General features: G+C 41.0%; 1 protein-coding gene across 1 annotated transcript in view; it reads left to right on the forward strand.

Annotated features, from left to right (window-relative positions):
• Positions 1-17,299, forward strand: part of tmtopsa (teleost multiple tissue opsin a) — a 35,860-nt gene extending 18,561 nt beyond the window's left edge. Inside the window, 5 exon segments of the mRNA XM_081723919.1 lie at positions 644-791; positions 794-868; positions 871-924; positions 8,383-8,683; positions 9,297-17,299. Of these exon segments, the coding sequence (XP_081580045.1) occupies positions 644-791; positions 794-868; positions 871-924; positions 8,383-8,683; positions 9,297-9,366 (648 nt within the window). The 3' untranslated portion in view covers positions 9,367-17,299.
• The last annotated feature ends 1,142 nt before the right edge of the window (positions 17,300-18,441 follow it).

Below are 18,441 nucleotides of genomic sequence, written 5' to 3' on the forward strand. Positions count from 1 at the left end.
TGCATCGTAAAGCAAAAAAATGGAAAGCGTCGCTGTGTCAAAAAATTAGAATAGGCCTAATTTAAGCACGCTAAAACCCTTACAGTATCCGGTGTAAGCGAGCACCGAGGTAAATGTGGCCATTGCTCAGCCTGGAAATACAACAGAGGGAATGTCATTCATAACAAACTGCATAGGCTCCAAAGACTCATCTTCATAACGGGAAACTACATCTAAACTGCATTTTTCTTCAGCAGGCAGGCGAGAGCTGATCCTCGCTAAAGACGGCAGCTGTGAAGGAGGTACACCGTCACGAACCGGACGGAGTGTGTTTCTGTAGCGTTAGGATTACAGTCACCACATGGTGGAGCAAAGACACTCCAAACTTTATTCTCACTTCAAACCAATGAGCCGCCGCTGAAGAAACTTCGAGTTTGTGCAGCCGCAGCGAATCCGCTCTTTTTCCCCACATAAAAGAAATTGAAGTACCAGTACACTGTTGTTTCGATTGTTGGGGGGAAGCAGTTTCTCAAATAGTCACTACAAATTCAATGACCTATTTCTTCACGTAAAACAAGGCAGTGATACTTGTTCAAGTGTTCCGCGAACGGATTGCAGTGATTGTGTCCAATATGAGTGTGAGCCGCGGCAGCGGAGTGAATAGCGCGAAGACCGAGAAGACAGTCATAGCAAATTAAGCGCGACCGGACACCTGGTCGTAGCGGTGTGTTTGGGCTTCATCGGTCCTTTCGGATTCCTCAGTAACCTGCTCGTCCTTGTGCCGTTTAGACTCTGTAAGGTTATGCGCTCACCAACTTACTGCTGCTTAATATTTCCATAAGCAATCTGCTGGTTTGCGTGGTGGGGACGCCGTTCAGCTTCGCGGGGACGATGGCGAAAGTGGGTGTTTGTGGTATGGCTTTGCCATACTTTACTGTTTGGTAAGTATGAATGGCAAATACATTTTTGGCATGTAATAAACCTGTCTAACCTATGTATGGTATTAATCGCGTGATTGCGCTATTCTATAGTAATGCGCGCTCGACGACGCTTTTATTATTTTTGTTTGGATCAAAGAACTTGCTCTTGAAACTAGGCAGGAGACAAAAAATACAAACAAACGCAAACAAACAAACAAAACAGTTTGGACCGTTTACAAAATTTGCGAGTTAAACATGTCACTTTGTCACACAAATGTCTTCTTTTGATTCGATACATCTACCAGTTTATCTGTGACTTAATGAAGTGTGCCAGTTCACTGTGCTTTTATAACTGCGTTATTCCTTACTTGATTGCTGGTTTGGAGATCAGGCTATGATGTGTGCATGGCGTTCTGTATTGAATGATCTGTCTGCGATGGATTCTATTTTTAAGTAGTCTATGCGCCATGGCAAGTTTTAAGGGTCGGTATTCCTCCTCTGACGTGATGTTTTGTTAATCCATGATACGTGGTAACAGATGTATTTCTGGGGTTCTAATGTGATACCACGGGCTAAAAAGGGTAAACGCGTGAGATGTTTGCTATAGGGTAATTTGTTAACCGTACGGTTGACAGCTTTGACCAGGGGTGATACCGGTACCAGTGACTTGTATATTAAAATACGAACATAATATAGTGAACAGTCTGTTCCTTTGTTAGTATTTTATTAACCTATTCTTCCTTGCATCACGGCCATCATTAGAATTAAGCCCGTTCAATGTACAGCTATTTCGTTCCTGAATGTAAACTAAAACAACCTCTCACATGATCTAGGGACAGAAACAAAGGAAGAAATTATATCACTGCATAAACCCTTTCAAGACGTTTTTCCCCACACATTTGAAGTCGTCACTCGACTCCATTATTAGTTTATGCATAAAAGAGCTGTCTAAAGATCTATAGTCATTTATAGATGTGATATTTGTATTTAGACTCTGATTTAGTCTCTGTTGCTATTGTCTCTCAGCACAAGGACTTAAAAGTCAGTGCCAGTAAAGCAAGTGATTATGCAGCTGAAAAATTAGAGGAATACACTTGTATGACTTCTGAGGGTTTACTGCAACATGCATGCCACTCAAGCACAGAAAGGTCAGTTTAAATTTTTGCGATAAAGTACATAAAGCTCTATGGAGTTTTGGACAGACCTAGTTAAATCTTATGGGCAGATAAGATAAAGATGAACCACCTTATCTGTGAAACAGTGGTAATGGCTGACCTATCTTCATTGATGACCCTACTGCCAGCAGTTGCAACAAACCTGATGAATTGTCAAGTTCAAGGAAGCATCTTAACTCCTTAGACCCAACAAAAATACTTCCACACTCACTGGATGGCACTGCACCTTGCAGCAAAACAATGGCATTGCTACAGTAACTACAGTCTCCCAAGGCCCAAAAGTAGGAATTTGATGACTGGCTAAAGTCACACAACCTGAACCCCAGTGAGTATGCATTTCACTTACTGAAGGCAAGACTGGCAGCAAAACAGTCAGGAAATAAAATCAAAATTAGAATCTGATTCGAAATTTGATTCAGTCTAAGAATGTTCATATACAAGGACTTTGCCTTTGGTTACACAGCAAATGGCAATTCACTGCTGAATTTGCAATCACATTACCATCCATTCCTACATATTCCATGCATTTGTACAGTCACACAGGCACACAGACATCACAGGAGAAGATGCTTGTTTATAGCGATGTCGGGGTCACCGTGTTCAGACAGGTGTCAATTTGCTGCACAAAATAAACATGACGAACATTATTTTAGTAATCTTAATGTGATTTTAATTTGTCCAGTTATTTTTGCCTCACTGGTAGCAGCTGTTTAAAGCACTGTACAGATACTTATATGGTGTGATGGGAGATCACAGGTAGCTATGCTCTCTTTTAACAGAAGACTGGGAATCACTGGGATCTATGCTCTTATTACAGGTCTGCCTCTGCTTTTCTTTATCTCTGTATATGTGAGATATATCAAATATAATAAGATATATACATAATATATTAAGTATAACAAAATAAATTACAATACAATATAGGTAGTACGTACAATAATGTATTGAATATTTACAGTGTAGCTTTACATAGTATGTACAGGATAGATATAAACAGTAGTGTATGATGTACATACATTATATCCAGTATGGTGAATGCTAAATATAAATAAGTCCAGGGTACACCGCAAGAACGGTGTAGGAGCAGTAGTATTTATTGGCATATTGTAGAGTTAAGTAAAGTGATGGTGAATGGAAAGAAGCTGGACCCGAGCCGACTGGTTCTAGCACGGATGCTCCTGTATCTCCTCCCAGATGGTAGGAGGTTAAACAGTGTGGTTGGTGTGGAAGGAGTCCCTGATGATGCTGCGTGCTCTGCGCACACAGCGCTGGTGGTGAACGTCTCCAAAGGCAGGGCGCTGTGCACCAACGATGCACTGAGCATTCACCACCTTTTGCAGGGCCGTCCTGTCAACCACAGTGGAGCCGCTGTACCACACTGTCACACAGTTGGTCAGAACACTTTCGATGGTACAGCGATAAACGTTAGTCAGGATCCGAGGAGACAGATGGTCCTTCCTTAGTCTCCTTAGGAAATAAAGACACTGGTACACCTTCTTAACCAGAGAAGATATGTTGAGTGTCCATGAAAGATCCTCAGAGATGTGGACGCCCAGGAATTTGAAGCTGGAAACACGCTCTACTTCTGTTCCGTTGATATGAACAGGAGAGTGTGTGCGGCTTTTGGTCTTCTTGTAGTCCACAACGAGTTCTTTGGTCTTTTCGGTGTTGAGGGAGAGGTTATTGGTGAAACACCAGGTTGCCAGATGCTGGATCTCCTCCCTGTAGGCTGTTTCATCATCATCGCTGATATGTCATCTGCAAACTTAATGATGATGTTAGATAAATGCAGAGGCACACAGTTGTGGGTGGACAAGGAGAAGAGCAGAGACCTCAACACAGCCCTGTGGCACGCCAGTGTTCAGAATGAGGCTGGAGGACATGTGACTGCTCAGCCTCACAGCCTGGGGTCTGTTGGTTAGGAAGTCCAAAACCCAGTTACACAAGGGGGTACTGACTCCCAGGTCACTGAGCTTGGTAACTAGCCTGGTAGGGATTACTGTATTAAAAGCAGAGCTAAAGTAAATGAACAGCATACGTGTGTAGTTGTTCCTATTGTCCAGGTGGGTGAGGGCAGAGTGAAGGGCAGTAGAAATGGCATCCTTGGTTGATCTGTTTGTACAATACGCAAACTGGTGGGGGTCCAGTGATGGTGCAAGCACGGCCTTCAGATGACTGAGTTTCTCAAAGCACTTCATCATGATGGGTGTGATTGCAACAGGGCGGAAGTCGTTCAGACATGCTGCAGAAGATCGCTTTGGCACTGGTATGATAGTGGATGTCTTCCAGCATGTTGGAACAGCAGCCTGAGCCAGTGACAGATTAAAGATGTCAGTAAGGACCTGAGCTAGCTGTTCTGCACACGCTCAGAGAACACATCCTGGAACGCCATCGGGGCCGGCAGCTTTCCGTGCGTTTACTCTGCTCAGTACTGAACGCTTATCCTCAGTGGATAACATGGGAGGTTCACCCTTATGAGGAGGAAGCCCATCCCACGTGGTGAATTGTATCTCTCTCTGGACAAGCAGATTATGAGGCTACATTTAATAAAGCTTCAGATGAACTGAGTGCAGTGTGGTGAGCTCCACTGCCCTCAGTGGCTTTCAGTTTCAGAAGGTCAGAAGCTAGAGGGTATTCATTAAATGTCTTGTAGCACCATCCTCTAATTATGCATCTGTTTCTCCCTTGCGCTCGTCTTCTTTTTTGTATATGTTCATTCATACTACCCTTTCATCTCATGTCTCTTCTTCCCTCAGATAAAGTGTAGAACAGGGCCTCGCAGATAACCCCTCTGCTAAATTGCACTGAACCCAGTGCACACTTAATGACATACCATAGAGCTTCCCATCAGGTAGGTGAGACCAGCTGGGCTATATATATTAACCTTCCTTTGTAACGAGTAGCTCAAAATAACCCTGAAGCTGATTATAAACTTCAGAGCCATAACACGTTTAGTTTTACACTGAGTACTACAGAATGAATAAATGAACTATAGAACGTAACTGATGCTGCAGAATGTACCATGAATCACATGCTGAAATAATGGACCAAAATACCCTGGGCCAAAATAATGATTGTGGTATTAAAAAGGAGCAATGGATAATTATAAGGAAGAATGGATTGTGTTAGCATTTACTCTTTCATCTGGGGGCCAAGCTGACCATTCAGCTTTGTAAGAAAGGTTAATTGGACTTCATTGTTTCTTCACATAGCTTGTGCTGACAGGATGAAAGCTGTTGTTTTGTGTTTTTCCCCTTCTAGTCAATATTACACTCCAGCGATTCAGATGTTCAGCAAAGAAACAATTAATTCTGATCACATTAAATGTAGTGAGTGCAAAGTGTCCCAAAGTGAATGGCAGGTGCAAAGTGATTGGCAGGTTTCAGGTGGTATATTAAGTTATGGAAAAAATTGTGGAGGAAATCACAATCCAAAAGTCTGGTTCCTACATCAGATCAGAGTGTGGCCAGGATTCATAATTATGATGGGCCTGCAAACATGACTTTAGCCTGTTTAACTTCTTTTACCTGTCTGCCAAGAAATTTCAGTTAACACACAAACTGTTAGCCAATCTAAATTGTGGATTATGCAATTTCTGCACTTTTTTTTAACATTCTAGTTGCAGTCACAGTTCCAATACACACGTTTTTCAGAATGCTTAGCAAAAGACAGGATTCAAGAAAAGGGCAAGAATACCGTTTTGTTTTCTTTTGTAAATAGACGCAGTGGATCCCGAAAGCCTATTGTTATACACCACGTTCAGTGTAGATTGATTGCGGCTGCCGTGCGGGAGAAAGTTTCCGGGGCTCTTTTCCGGTTTGCTCTATGCTCCCGTTCCGTAGGGAGGGCTCGACCCAGCTCCAGCGGGACCACTCCATTCCGCCACGCCCCGTGCCGCAAACTGGAGGCCTTTTGTCCTCGCCCCGCCGGTAATTCAGAATCGCTACATTCCTACTAAGGGAACGTCAAACAAATCACCTCATCGAAACATTTCCCTAACGAGACGGAACATAGTTTTGTTGGGTGGGCACATTGTGACAATTCAAGCAACCAACCCACTTGCAAGAATTTCTTCGGTCAAGTTTCATTTGTTTTGCTCAAAGAACGCACTGCCTACTGCCTACTTCACCGGCTTGCCGTTCTCCACAAGGTTATAATCCTTACGAAATTTTAGGTCCAAAGATTTTAAGCAAATTAAAATCATAACAAAAGCATTTCTAAAGTTCATTGTTATTAAAACATTACAAATATCTCTATTAACTTCTAACTGTGACCCACAGAAGTAACCGTTTCGTCACTTAAAGTCAAAGAAGATTGCTCTCAAACACTAGATCACAGGAAGACTGAAATTAATTGTCAGTTTGACATCTGATATTGATTGCATTCAACATAAATCAACTGAGACCTTTAAACCTTTGTGATGTCGTAACGGTGAGCGGTAAGGACGCAAGTGCGGAGAAGAGCGAGATTTATTAGGGGTAAATCCTGATTCAGAGTCGTTATAATGGTCCAGGGTCATTGAGCCAATACGTGGAGTATGGGGCTACGTGATACACAAAAAAACACACGAAGACAAACAAGGGAAGCAGGCTATAACCGAGGCTAGGATAAACACAAAGGCACGGAGTACAAACTTACGGATACGGGCTTTCAAACACATAAATACAGTCATTCAAACATCCATACAGTCAATGAACAGCCAAGACACGGAGAACAACACAGGGTTTAAATGCATGAACTTAACAATACTAGAAAGGAGGAATACCAAACAAGGGGTGGAGAAAACGAAACTAAGAAATGGAAGCAAAATAATACATACAACAGGGAAACCGTGCTAGATATAAAGTTCTAAATGTTAAGCAAGAACAAGCCTATTTTTTTTCTTCTTTTTAAATCCATTTTCCCTTTGATCTCTTTGCACACAGAACATTTGATTTACATTAAAATGCAGACAGTATTGTTAAACCCTGTGATGAATTACCTCTAAACCTCGAATGTCTAAAACCTATGAAGCAAATTCTTTGCCCTTTAAATAGTTCCTTAAGATTGACCTTTTCTTCTTTGCACACTGAAGAATTAAGCTTATGCAATAATGTCAAAAATAGTGTAGATGCTTTTGGAAGCTTAAACCCTTGCTTAACATCTGCAAGGTAAAATAAATAATTAGTTTTAACAGTAGAGCTGATGGGACCAACAGTGCAGAGCAGGCTTGAATGCAGTGGTGACCTCATGCTGTTGAACACATAGGTGACCTCATGCTCTTGAACACAGCAGTAACCTTGTGGTCTTGAACACAGCAGTGACCTCATGCTCTTGAACACAGTGGCGAACCCATGCTCTTGAAACAGTGGTGACCTCATGCTCTTGAACACAGTGGTGAACCTATGTTCTTGAATACAGCGGTGACCTCATGCTAATGAACACAGCAGTGACCTCATGCTTATAAACAGAGCAATGACTTCATGCTTGAATGCAGTATTGAGCTCATGCCCTTCATATTTTATGCATTTTCCTATTTCTCTTTCCTTAACTCACCTCAGTCATAGCTCATAAGGGCTTGTTGTTTTAGCTCATAAGGGCTTGTTGTTTGGAAAATGCAGAAGTGTATGGAGCATAGGGCCCCAAGGAAGCAGATAGGGAATGACTGCTCGGTCTAACTCTCCACTTAAATAAGGTACTAATCTCCAATGTTTGCTGAAAAGATTAAATGAAGATGTCTTATAAAGATGGTAACAGTTATGAAGCAGCATGTATTGATGGTCTTTTCAAACGTTTTTTATTTCTGTTGTACACAACACCTACATGGAGCCTTATAAGCACACCAAAGAGGTCCTGCTAGATAATTTCCTATACAGTCATTTTCATGGATGCATTTTTTGAGGATAGAATGAAGAGTGGTCATTAGGTGCCTTTTATATACACCATTGCTGTAGCCTGCCTAAAGCTATTATTGGAAATCAATGGCTATGAAAGGCAGGCTTGTGGATCATTCTCGGATCAGAGCACACATCTAAGACCCAGAGGAGGCACCAAAGCTGTGACCTTAGGTTCAGCATTTAACCTAGGCTTTGTAACTCATTTGTTTTTCTTTCATATGGCTGACCTCTCCAGCCAACAATGAACATTTCCTTTACTCTCAGCAGAAAGTAGAAGATAACTGTATGACTATATAAGCCTTAGCCACCTGTTGAGTTGCATCATATTGTAACACAGCCTGTTATGGCCCAGGAGAGACTGTGAAGACATTTTGCACCATTAAAAAAGGCTCAAGCTTTTGAAAAATGCATGCATGTGTCTTTGGCCTGCAGGCATGGCGTCCCTCATCTCCTTGGCTATGCTCCCACATGAGCGATGCCGTACCATGATGGGCCTAGCAGAAAAAGATGCCACTAACTACAGGAAGGTAGCAGTAGCAGTGGCATTTTCCTGGTCTGGACTCTGCCCCTTTCTTCGGGTGGAGCTGCTACAGTCCAGAGGTCCCTGGCACCGCCTGTTCAGCAGACTGGATGGCCAAACCAAGAACATCTACATCATCTGCCTCTTTATCCACTTGTGCCTCTGTTCCTCATCATTGCCATTGACAGTATGCATCTGCATGACACCAAACAGGTGAGTCACAACACTCAAGTTTGTCCTTCATCTTTCAGAGGTTTTTTTGGTGATAGTGGTGGGCCTTTTATGTAAGCCATGTTGCGTGTGTCCAGTGTTGCAAAGCAGTAATTACTGTATCACTGAAAACATAAATTATAAAAAGTGCTTGTACAATAGACAAAAATAATTTCCCTATGGAGGAAATGGACTCATATTGATCTCATCTTCTTGCTCTTCTCTTATCCAGCTCAGACAGCAGGCAAACACGTAAATAAAAAGAGTGTCTGCAGGCAAAAAGGTTTAAACACTGAATTAGAAATATTAATAATATAAAAAATAGATTTTGTATTACTTATGAAGTGATCTGTGGAATGGAGGCCTCTGCAGGCCTCTCCAAAGGCCCTTGCAGACCCTGGCGCAGTTACCATAAGGCCACTGAGTTCGTGTAAGGCGGATTTTTCTGGGTCATCGTTGTAGTAGGCATAAAGGCTACAGCTTCATCAGTACTGGAGAGTATGAAGTAAGACCATGTTTGTTAAGAGAACTGAAGCCTCCTTTGTGAGTTTCTGCCTTTGTTCATCATCTCACCACCAAGGACAAAGTAATACAGAAAAACAACTTTATCTTACAGGTGCTGCAAGATGCCACGTGGTGTGAGATCAGCACTGGGTTGTAATGGTTTCACACCTCATCTTGCATAATAATGGATTTCAATTTGCATATATCGAATAATGTATGGTTTGGATGTAATGGTATAGATTTCAAATGCTAGTATGTAAAAGAGAGTAGGGCAATTACATAATCACCCCTAAAAAACTGCATAGAAATTTGAGTTTTTGTGTACTAGTCAGACATTCTCCAGTGGGTGCTTCAATTATGCTTGATAATGTTACCTGCATTAATGAACAGGACTAGCTATTCTCTTGAACTAATTCTCAAATCTGCGTCTTTATTTTTGAATGAATTAGAAGTCATTGTACCAGCATATGGAGGGATTTAGGAACCACATCTGCCAATTATGTTTTTGAATTGGTCCATTGTTTTAGAAATGTTTGTAGAAATGTGAAATCTCCCAGACAGTCCTACAATATCAGCAGGCTATGCAACATTGCCTCTTATTCACTCAGCTTCCCATTGCATCCAGTAAAATGTTTGAAATCTCAGTTTAGCAATAACAACCTAAGTTCCCCGTTGTGTAAGAAGGAAACAAATACGGGTCAGTTTGGGGTTCTGTCCTGCACATCAGGTGTCCCACCTTGCACAGTGTTACACAAATGAAGCAAGTGAATATGTCCCATTCCCCTATTTACTAAAGTTCTTCTCAGACTGTAGGACATGGTTTGAGCAAAATCAATTCTTCATTAAACTCTGACACATGACACGTACAGTGAGCTAATGGTAATGAATGACCATATGATGGAAAGGGTGTCAATAGAGGCCGGACTGTGTGTGTGTGTGGGTCTCTGTGTGTCTGTGTGGTGTATTGTACAGTATGTGTTTGCCCTGCAGTTACTTTCCTGCAGTGTTGTGCTCCATTTGGGGCTTAGAGAGTACTGTAAAGAGACTACTGTAAGTTATGATACCATCTGCTCCCTAAGTGTGGTTAATACGTTTAATATGCAAAAAAAAAGCACAGTTGTTGCTTAATGGCATGAACTGGGCAGATATATAGATGTGCTACAGCGTCATTTCACAATATTGTGTTTGATTAATTTACCCTTTGCATCTGATGTACATATAAGTGCCAAGTTTGTATTCCAAATAATCAAATAAGTCATAAATGATGAGTAGTCTTCTAAATGACGTCACTTAGTAGTGATGGTAGACAAAACGATTGACCGTTAGCTAGCTGCTTGCTAGGCGGTACTTTGAGAGTGCTCAAGATAAATATGCAGTAAAAACCAAGGAGTGAGACATGAAGTAGACAGACAATGTCTTTGTACACCAGCTCAAGTCACATCTCCTTACAGCCTCTGAACCGCCACCATCGTGGTCTCATTAAATCACGCATACTACAGCAGGTCCAGTTGGCGTGTTGTGGTGAGTAGCCCCAGTGCTGCTTAGTAAATTTGCATTCCCCATCAGCCTTTGCAGATGTTGACGTGTTCTACCGTACTGTTGGTGTCATTACTAGGGAAGGGTGGACCGTTCTTTCTGTGGTTCTGTCAGGTCTATAGTCTTCCTAAACACATGACCCAGCTCAAGTGCACCAGCTTTGCTTTAATGAGTATGAATGAATGGTGCCTGGCTGGACTTGCCACTGTGCTCAGGCTCCTGCTGAGCTCCAGTGCACCGCTTCTGCTGCCCTTAGATTGGAAATGAAAATCTTTCTAGGATGTTTTCACCATTGCATCATGGCACACTAGAGAAGTTCTGAAGCGTTTCGCACTGAATATATATTGATTGCAGCAAGAGGTTGCCACTCTGAATAACAATGGTGCCGTCTATTCATATGTTGCCTTGTGAAGGTATAAATAATTGTTAGGGATGGATCTCATGTCATTTAGGAGAGAAAACTAATTAACTGCAGAAACAGAAAAATAATAGTCTCAGACCGCCCACGCATAAACATCTCACCACATGGATCATTAAACTGAGGCATAAAATGTATCATTTGTCATCCTTCTCCTCGTTATGGTCTTCCTCCATCTTTAAGATGAGAAGCACTTCCACGACGTATTGCAGGGTCAGTCCTCAGGCAGGCTGCTACAGCGTGAAGACGGCATAATGAGATTTGAGCTTTGTCTTTTGCTGCTTCTTGTAGCAGGAACACTATGGAGATTCCCACGAAGGCACATTTGACAGTCCTGAAAGTCCAGTGCTCATGTTATCGTGCTGCAGTGAAACCCACTGCTTTCTCTTAACACGTTCATCGCAGTTTAGCATTCTCCTCATGTTACTCCACTAAGTTCTTACAAGCACCATGCAGGAAAGCGTCTGTTATATTTAGGCAGGCTTTGTAGTAGGCTCTTGTGAGTACACAAGCACACAACACAACAGGTCTCTCAGCAGAAACTTATAGATACCTTTTCTAAATAAAAATTGGCAACCTTGCTACACAGCCTTTCACCAGTACCTTCTTTGGTGTAGCCCATGAAGACTGTAATGTGTTCCAAACAGATGAATGCTTGGAGCCAGGGAGATGTAGGGTATGACCTGCTGTGAGACATCCCTTGGGCATTCACTGAGCCCTCGTGGATGGGAAGAGGGTGGACATACCAGCACAAACATTACACTATCAGCCCTGCTGTAGACTGGACTGTGGAAACACACACACACATGCACACATGCTTTCAGAGAGAGGGAAAGGGACATCAATGTTCTGAATCTACAGAAATACAGTGGTCAAGTACTGAAATGCAGTAATGTACATCAGCTTTATTAGTGCATTAATGTGGTTTTGTGGTTCAAACTGTAATTGGAGTTATAGGTGTATCTGGCTATATGCTCGCTCTTTCTCTGTCTTTGTGTGTGTGTGTGTGTGTGTGTGTGAGAGAGAGAGAGAGAGAGAGAGAGAGAGAGAGAGAGAGAGAGAGAGAGAGAGCGAGAGAGAGAGAGATACTGGTTTATTTGTGAAATAAATTACACCTGCCTTGGAGACTCAAAACTTGCATCACTGAAATGTCAGTAGTGGAATCTTTGAAAACATCTGTTTTGTATCATTTGCAAACTACAAATACAGGAGTCAGAAGGGTATTTTGGCCTGTACAGTGTTCCTTAGGTTGACATTTGTACATTAGCATCCACATCCAGTATGTTTCAATAAGAACGAGGCATTCTGAAAGTCTTGAATAACCTCCCAGCGCTGTTTTTATTTCATCATTGTTCAAAAACTAATATACAATTTTATTCTATTGCTACTCATTATACAAAAATACATTATTTAAAACTGACATGTTTTTGCTGTTTCTGGAGTCTTCGTATGAAACGTAATATACCTAAATATTCACCATTTGCTTATTTTTTAAAACTCATGTGATGTCATATATTCAAACACTAGCACATCTATGCTGCTACCACACAGTGTTTGGTGGTGTCTCCAAGGACTAACGCCTGTAACTCTCTGGTACTCTGTACATTGTCAGCACTGCTGTTCATGTTTTAACTTTAAAGATGGACTTCTGCTGAAACATATTACCATCTGACAAAGCCATCCAAACATAGGAAGGAAGTTCTTGGTAATAGATTCACATTTTTTTAATTTTTTTTTTACTGTACTGTATTATGTAAGGTATTTGAGTTGACTGCCATGTAAGAGACAGGAGACAATACAACAAGATCTTTTAAAACAAAAGAGGCAGTGTTCTTTCTTCCCACTGTGGTATAAGTTACCATGCAAGTGGATGCAAAAGTGATTTTAATGTATTATGTCGTGTGTCAAATTATGTACTAGTAAATTATTTTTTATAGGTCATGCCATAATGTTCATGCTCTTGTAGGTGAAAGCATGTTTATCTATCAGTCAACTTTGCCTCTGTAAGACTGGTGCAAATTTCTTTGACATTTGAGCATTCATTTTATATCATCTCTGCTGCAAGCCCTGTATGTCCACTGTTCATGGTGTACATTTATTATTTTGGCATGTTTTTAATTCTGGTCACGTTTGAAAATTGTCTGATGTCTGTACATATCTGAAATGCTGTTAGTTTGTATTCTGAACATTGTCAGACTTATGAAGTCTGCTGATCGTTATCAATAGTGATTTTGCATTTATGATGATAAAGGCAGAATTAATTGATTGAAAAATAACCTAAAAACATTATGCAACATTTGATTCACACTGAACATAGAAAACAACTTTCATATTAGTGCTCCATGTTACATTGTGGCACTGGCTGCTTTGCCTGATACATAGTAGGAAAGACCAATCCCACCTTTGGCAATTTCCTGTTTTAATCCAGGGACAACATTGCAGCCTTCCATAGATATACCAGGCCAGCCCTCAACAAGCTGATTAAGAGCCCACACCAAACTCTATGTAAGCCTTATTTTTCTCATTCTCCAAATCAGCACTCTAGGCCAGTAATTTACATCGAATTATATTTTAATCTCCCTCCTGTGATCACTCATTGCCAGCAAACTGCTGACAATAAAAGTCGACCTTTCTTTGCCATTGGTGACAGACTACCTTGATGTGTCATGTCTTAATCCTTGCGTGATCTGATGCTGTGGCTGTGATGTCCACCAGAAATAACACTGCAGAAGCAAAGTCTTCTTTTTGTTTACCGTGTCTCTGCTGCACTGGACAAGGGGTGTAGCATGGGCACAGAACAATAAGGAAGTGATTCATCTGCAAATATGTCCTTATTCAACTTATGGAGATATTATAAAATGAACAAACAGGAAGGTGTGGCATGTGGATTAGTGTCAGCTTCCTGTTTTTGTCATTCAAATAACTTGCAGGTTTAGCAGGATTTGCCACTTCGGCATAATTAAAGGAATTGGGTTAGTTGGTGAAATTTTCAGCACTTGAAAACTGTAAACAAATCAACGTAAAAAGTCTGTTCAGTGTCGATAATATTGCGTGTCTCCCACACTCTTTTGGACAAGAAATGCAGAAAGTACAAAACCTTTGAAGAGAATTACAATCACAAGCAGTTTGTGCAAAAATGAGTCACTGGGTGCCTTTGACAGATTAATTCCTTTGTAATCAACCAGTAAGATACTTCTCCTTCAACTGGACTTCCCTTAATTGCTGCATGTACTTAATGAGAACAATTTCTGCTGTCACTATTTGGTTTTAGCCAATGGTGAAGAGCTTAATTCTCCTACATGACAGTGTTCTTCACCCTATATCACACTATGCAATGGTCAGGACAAACTGCACTGTACCAGATATTTGGCAGCAAATCCAAGCCAACAGTTTTTACCTTTAGTACTTACAAAATGCCAGTGTCATCCAGGGGAAGAACATTTACTAAAAGACATTTAGTAGATAAACATCAGTCAGCCCTACATCCCTGGAGAGTCACAACTGTGTACCTGTTAATATTTGGATTTTTAAAAAAATCACAGAGAGTAGAACACATTTTTAGCAGTTTAAAATATTCTTGCAGTTTTGTGGTAATGGACAGCTAGTATCTGGCAGTCTTGCGCGTTGCATTCTTTGTGTGCTCAATCGTGCTTTTCAATCAGTGAGGCGGTTCAAGCGAAAAGCCCAAAATTTGATTCTAAGATGTGATAAATCGTTTTGCATACGAGTTGAGGCAGCCAGATAATTGTGTCAAGCAGCACCCGCCATCTGGGCTTCTCCTCCAGCCTCCGAATGGGAATATGTCATGTTTGTGTCCATGCGCCATCCAGTCATTTTGGACATGGCTCCTGTAGCCGCCAGGCGCTAACAAACTTATGCCGTCTCAGCTGCCATGCTACAGCGAATGCGTGATGAGATTTAAAGTCTCCGCTTTGTGCGGGTCGCATGGCATTAGCATGAATTTGCATAGTTATTTACCCATAGGCTGCCGAGCGTTTCATCCGGGGGGGCCAGAGAGCAGCTGCACGCGCTGCCACACCAGCCAGTGGGATGAACAGTCCACAGGTGACAGGCAACAGCTGGCCTGGTCTCCATCCCTTCAAATAAACATCAGCACCATTAAGAATATGCTAAGCGATAAGCAGTTAGCTTCATGTTAGCTTCACTCCACAGATGTGGAAAACCACATTAGCCATGTTCCTGCCCATCAGACTGACTTGATTTGGAACAGCAAATGGAAACACTGCATATCTTATGCTACTCGGAGGGATGTTTATCGAGCCAAGTAAGTCTATGAAATGCCTTGTTAATCTATTTAGGCTGCATACTTTACTGCAGCTTTGACACAGATAAAAACGGTCTATATCGGTCTCACCTCTTATTCCCAAATCAAATAACAGAAGCCCTTTGGACATTCTGTACTCACAGTACACTGGCAGGCTGAAAGACCTTGTAATGAGAGCATAATGGTTTGCAGCTCCCATAAATATCGAGAGGCATGACAGAGGTATATTGAATGGGCCAGCTCTATGATTCTCCTCTGCATTTCCCGCTGGAAGTATGCATCTCCATTCGCAAGCAGGGCAATTGCAGACGCTACAGTTTGAGCTGATGAACAAATCCTTCTTTTCAACCCACTTTTGCATATCGATTTATTTCTCTTGTATAAATTTGTGGGTATTCATGCTGAGGTTCAGATCTCGAATTAAAGATGGACTTCCTCACTTAAATCCCCCCCTCCCGTCCTGCCATTTTCCGACTCTGCTATTAAGATGCTGGCTCTGCTCTCAGGATTTGCTGAGGTAGGTCTTTTGTGGAAGAAGGTTCCCCCTTTTCGGATAGAATAAGTTGTTTCATGTTGTTGATCTCCAGATAGATTTTTATTCATATTATTAGGATGTATTTTATGTTCGTTTGCATCACCAGTCCCGCAGGAGTGTATTAGACTTTAATTACCAAAACTAATAAATCACTTGAATTTCACTTGCCTGAAAAATTATTGGTGTGAAATCACAGAGGAATAACACTGCGCAACAAAATCTGAACTTTTTTGTTGCACAAACTAAAATGTATGAAGTTTATAGTTGTAACGCGTTTGGCCCGAGTGCCGAAGGGCGAGGGGCAGGACGCACAGGCTCCAGCGACGTGGACGAACATTTATTAACATATAAACACAACGGCACTCACACGTCTTACAAACAAGGAACATGGAACGGTTAACATTAAACAGGAATACACGTAATAACGACGACGCTAACATTTAACATTAACAGACTACATCAACAATAACTAACAATCGAGGGTTTAAATACATACAGACAGGACGAGGTGCAGGTGTGTGCAGGCGTGGCCACAAACGAGGATCCTCCCACTGCATGTGGCGGGCCAAACCACGTGACTCGCGGGAGGCGAGCGTTCCGTTACAATAGTACTTTTAATACTGAGTTTGAACCTTTTCTAGATGTTTTCTAACACGTATGTGTTTTAAGTGACAGGGCAATTAGACTTTACAATAAGTATATAGTACTTATTGCTAAACAAGTTATACTTCGGAAAATGTACAAACTTATTTCTAAAATGTACAATGTATGATTTTTGACTATATTTGGCCTCAGGAACGTCCCTCTTCAGTGCCCAGCAGTAGTCTACTAACAGAGGGGGAACCCCTTTCCTTGGTTCTGCTTTTCCATACCATACATACTATACATAATGACATGCGAGCATACTGTACACAAAGAAAAAGAACTATAGGTGATAGAAAAATTCTGAAAACATTTTTGTTTCAATGTGCAAAAACAGACAATAAACAATCAAAAAGTAATAATTTTGGAGTCACGGTGCGTGCGTGTGTGCGTGCGTGCGTGTTTGTGAATTTGTGAAGATCATAGCTGACACTTTAACTCTAGGCTCATGGCTCTAGCTGCGTTTCCATCGACTTACTGCGCAAACTGTAAGTGATTAAATGAAAATTCGTGAAAGATATTTGTGAAGTTTTAGGCGCAGCAGCTTGTTTCTATCAAACTGATTTTTAGCGATAAAAATGCGTTGCATGACGACGTAGTTTCTTGTCGCATACGTTTTGGTTTGCTGACAAATTTCATATAAATGATCTCAAACTGTATACGTTTGTTTTGCCATACTTTACCATAACAACTGATAAGTGTTAGATGGACGGACTCAGACAGCTGGTGCCAGTACATAATACTGTGCCAAATTATTAGCACGATGAGCATATTACTATCCAAATTAAACTAATGGCACGAATGGCTGAAAACATAAACGGATCATTATAGCAATACGTTAGTGACAGAACCATGTGTTAAAAACTTTAGCACAGAAGCTAACTACTGAGGAACTACAAATTAATCATATAATTTTTAAGAATTTAACTCAGTATTGTTTTTCTTCAGAATTATAGTGGTTCTTGGGACCTTCCCATTTACTGTGCAGGATATGCCAGTAGTCTAGCCTTTTTGGCCAGCTCTTAGCAAAGGCTGAAATTAGTTTCCCGTCAAGAACTGACGTTATGTGTTTTTGACGAACGAGACTAAGAAACACGCTTGTCTCTCCCCCCAAGTCCAATTATAAGCTATTTATTTGTAAAGGTTTGTGTGAGGGAAATCCTACCACATGATACGATACGTACATGTTATTTTTTCAAACAAAAACAATTACAATTAAGATTTGTTTGGCAAAATCTCAGGTGTAAAACACCTGTGGAACAACAGTTGTCGACGTTTGTGGAATTATATTGACAATTTCCAGTTATTTCATTTCATATAATTTTTTTAAAGTGCGAAAGCAATGTTTGTTAAAAAAATCACTTGAAAGGAAACGTAGCTACTGTTTGTTTCCAGAGAGCAGACCAGTTCATGCCTATGTCATGTTCTGGCTCACAAACTGTTCTGTAGAATTGGAGAATTCACCAATAATGAAGAAAATAAAATATGAGTGAGCATGGCCTCATTCTGAAACAGTAAATGTAATTTGAAAGCTAACAAACTTCACTTCTGTAATAATGAAAATGTAAAAGCATAATACCAACAATTCATGCTAAGATCATGTGTGAAACAGGTCATTGGGATGTTATGTCTGACAATACGTGTTAAGTTTTATTCTTGCTGCATTTCTTACTGTACATTTCTTATGCATATTTGGTGGCACTGGCTTTTCCACTCACATGGTTGTCTGTGGGCTTTTGAAAATCTTATCCATCCTCAACTGTAGACAGCTCTAAGATGCGCTAAAAGGTTAATGTTCACATATCAAAACAAGCAATAAAAACACACCAGCAGTAGTGATG

Source organism: Electrophorus electricus, chromosome 11, assembly GCF_041902795.1.
Source record: "Electrophorus electricus isolate QZ-2024a chromosome 11, ASM4190279v1, whole genome shotgun sequence".
Taxonomy (NCBI): domain Eukaryota; kingdom Metazoa; phylum Chordata; class Actinopteri; order Gymnotiformes; family Gymnotidae; genus Electrophorus; species Electrophorus electricus.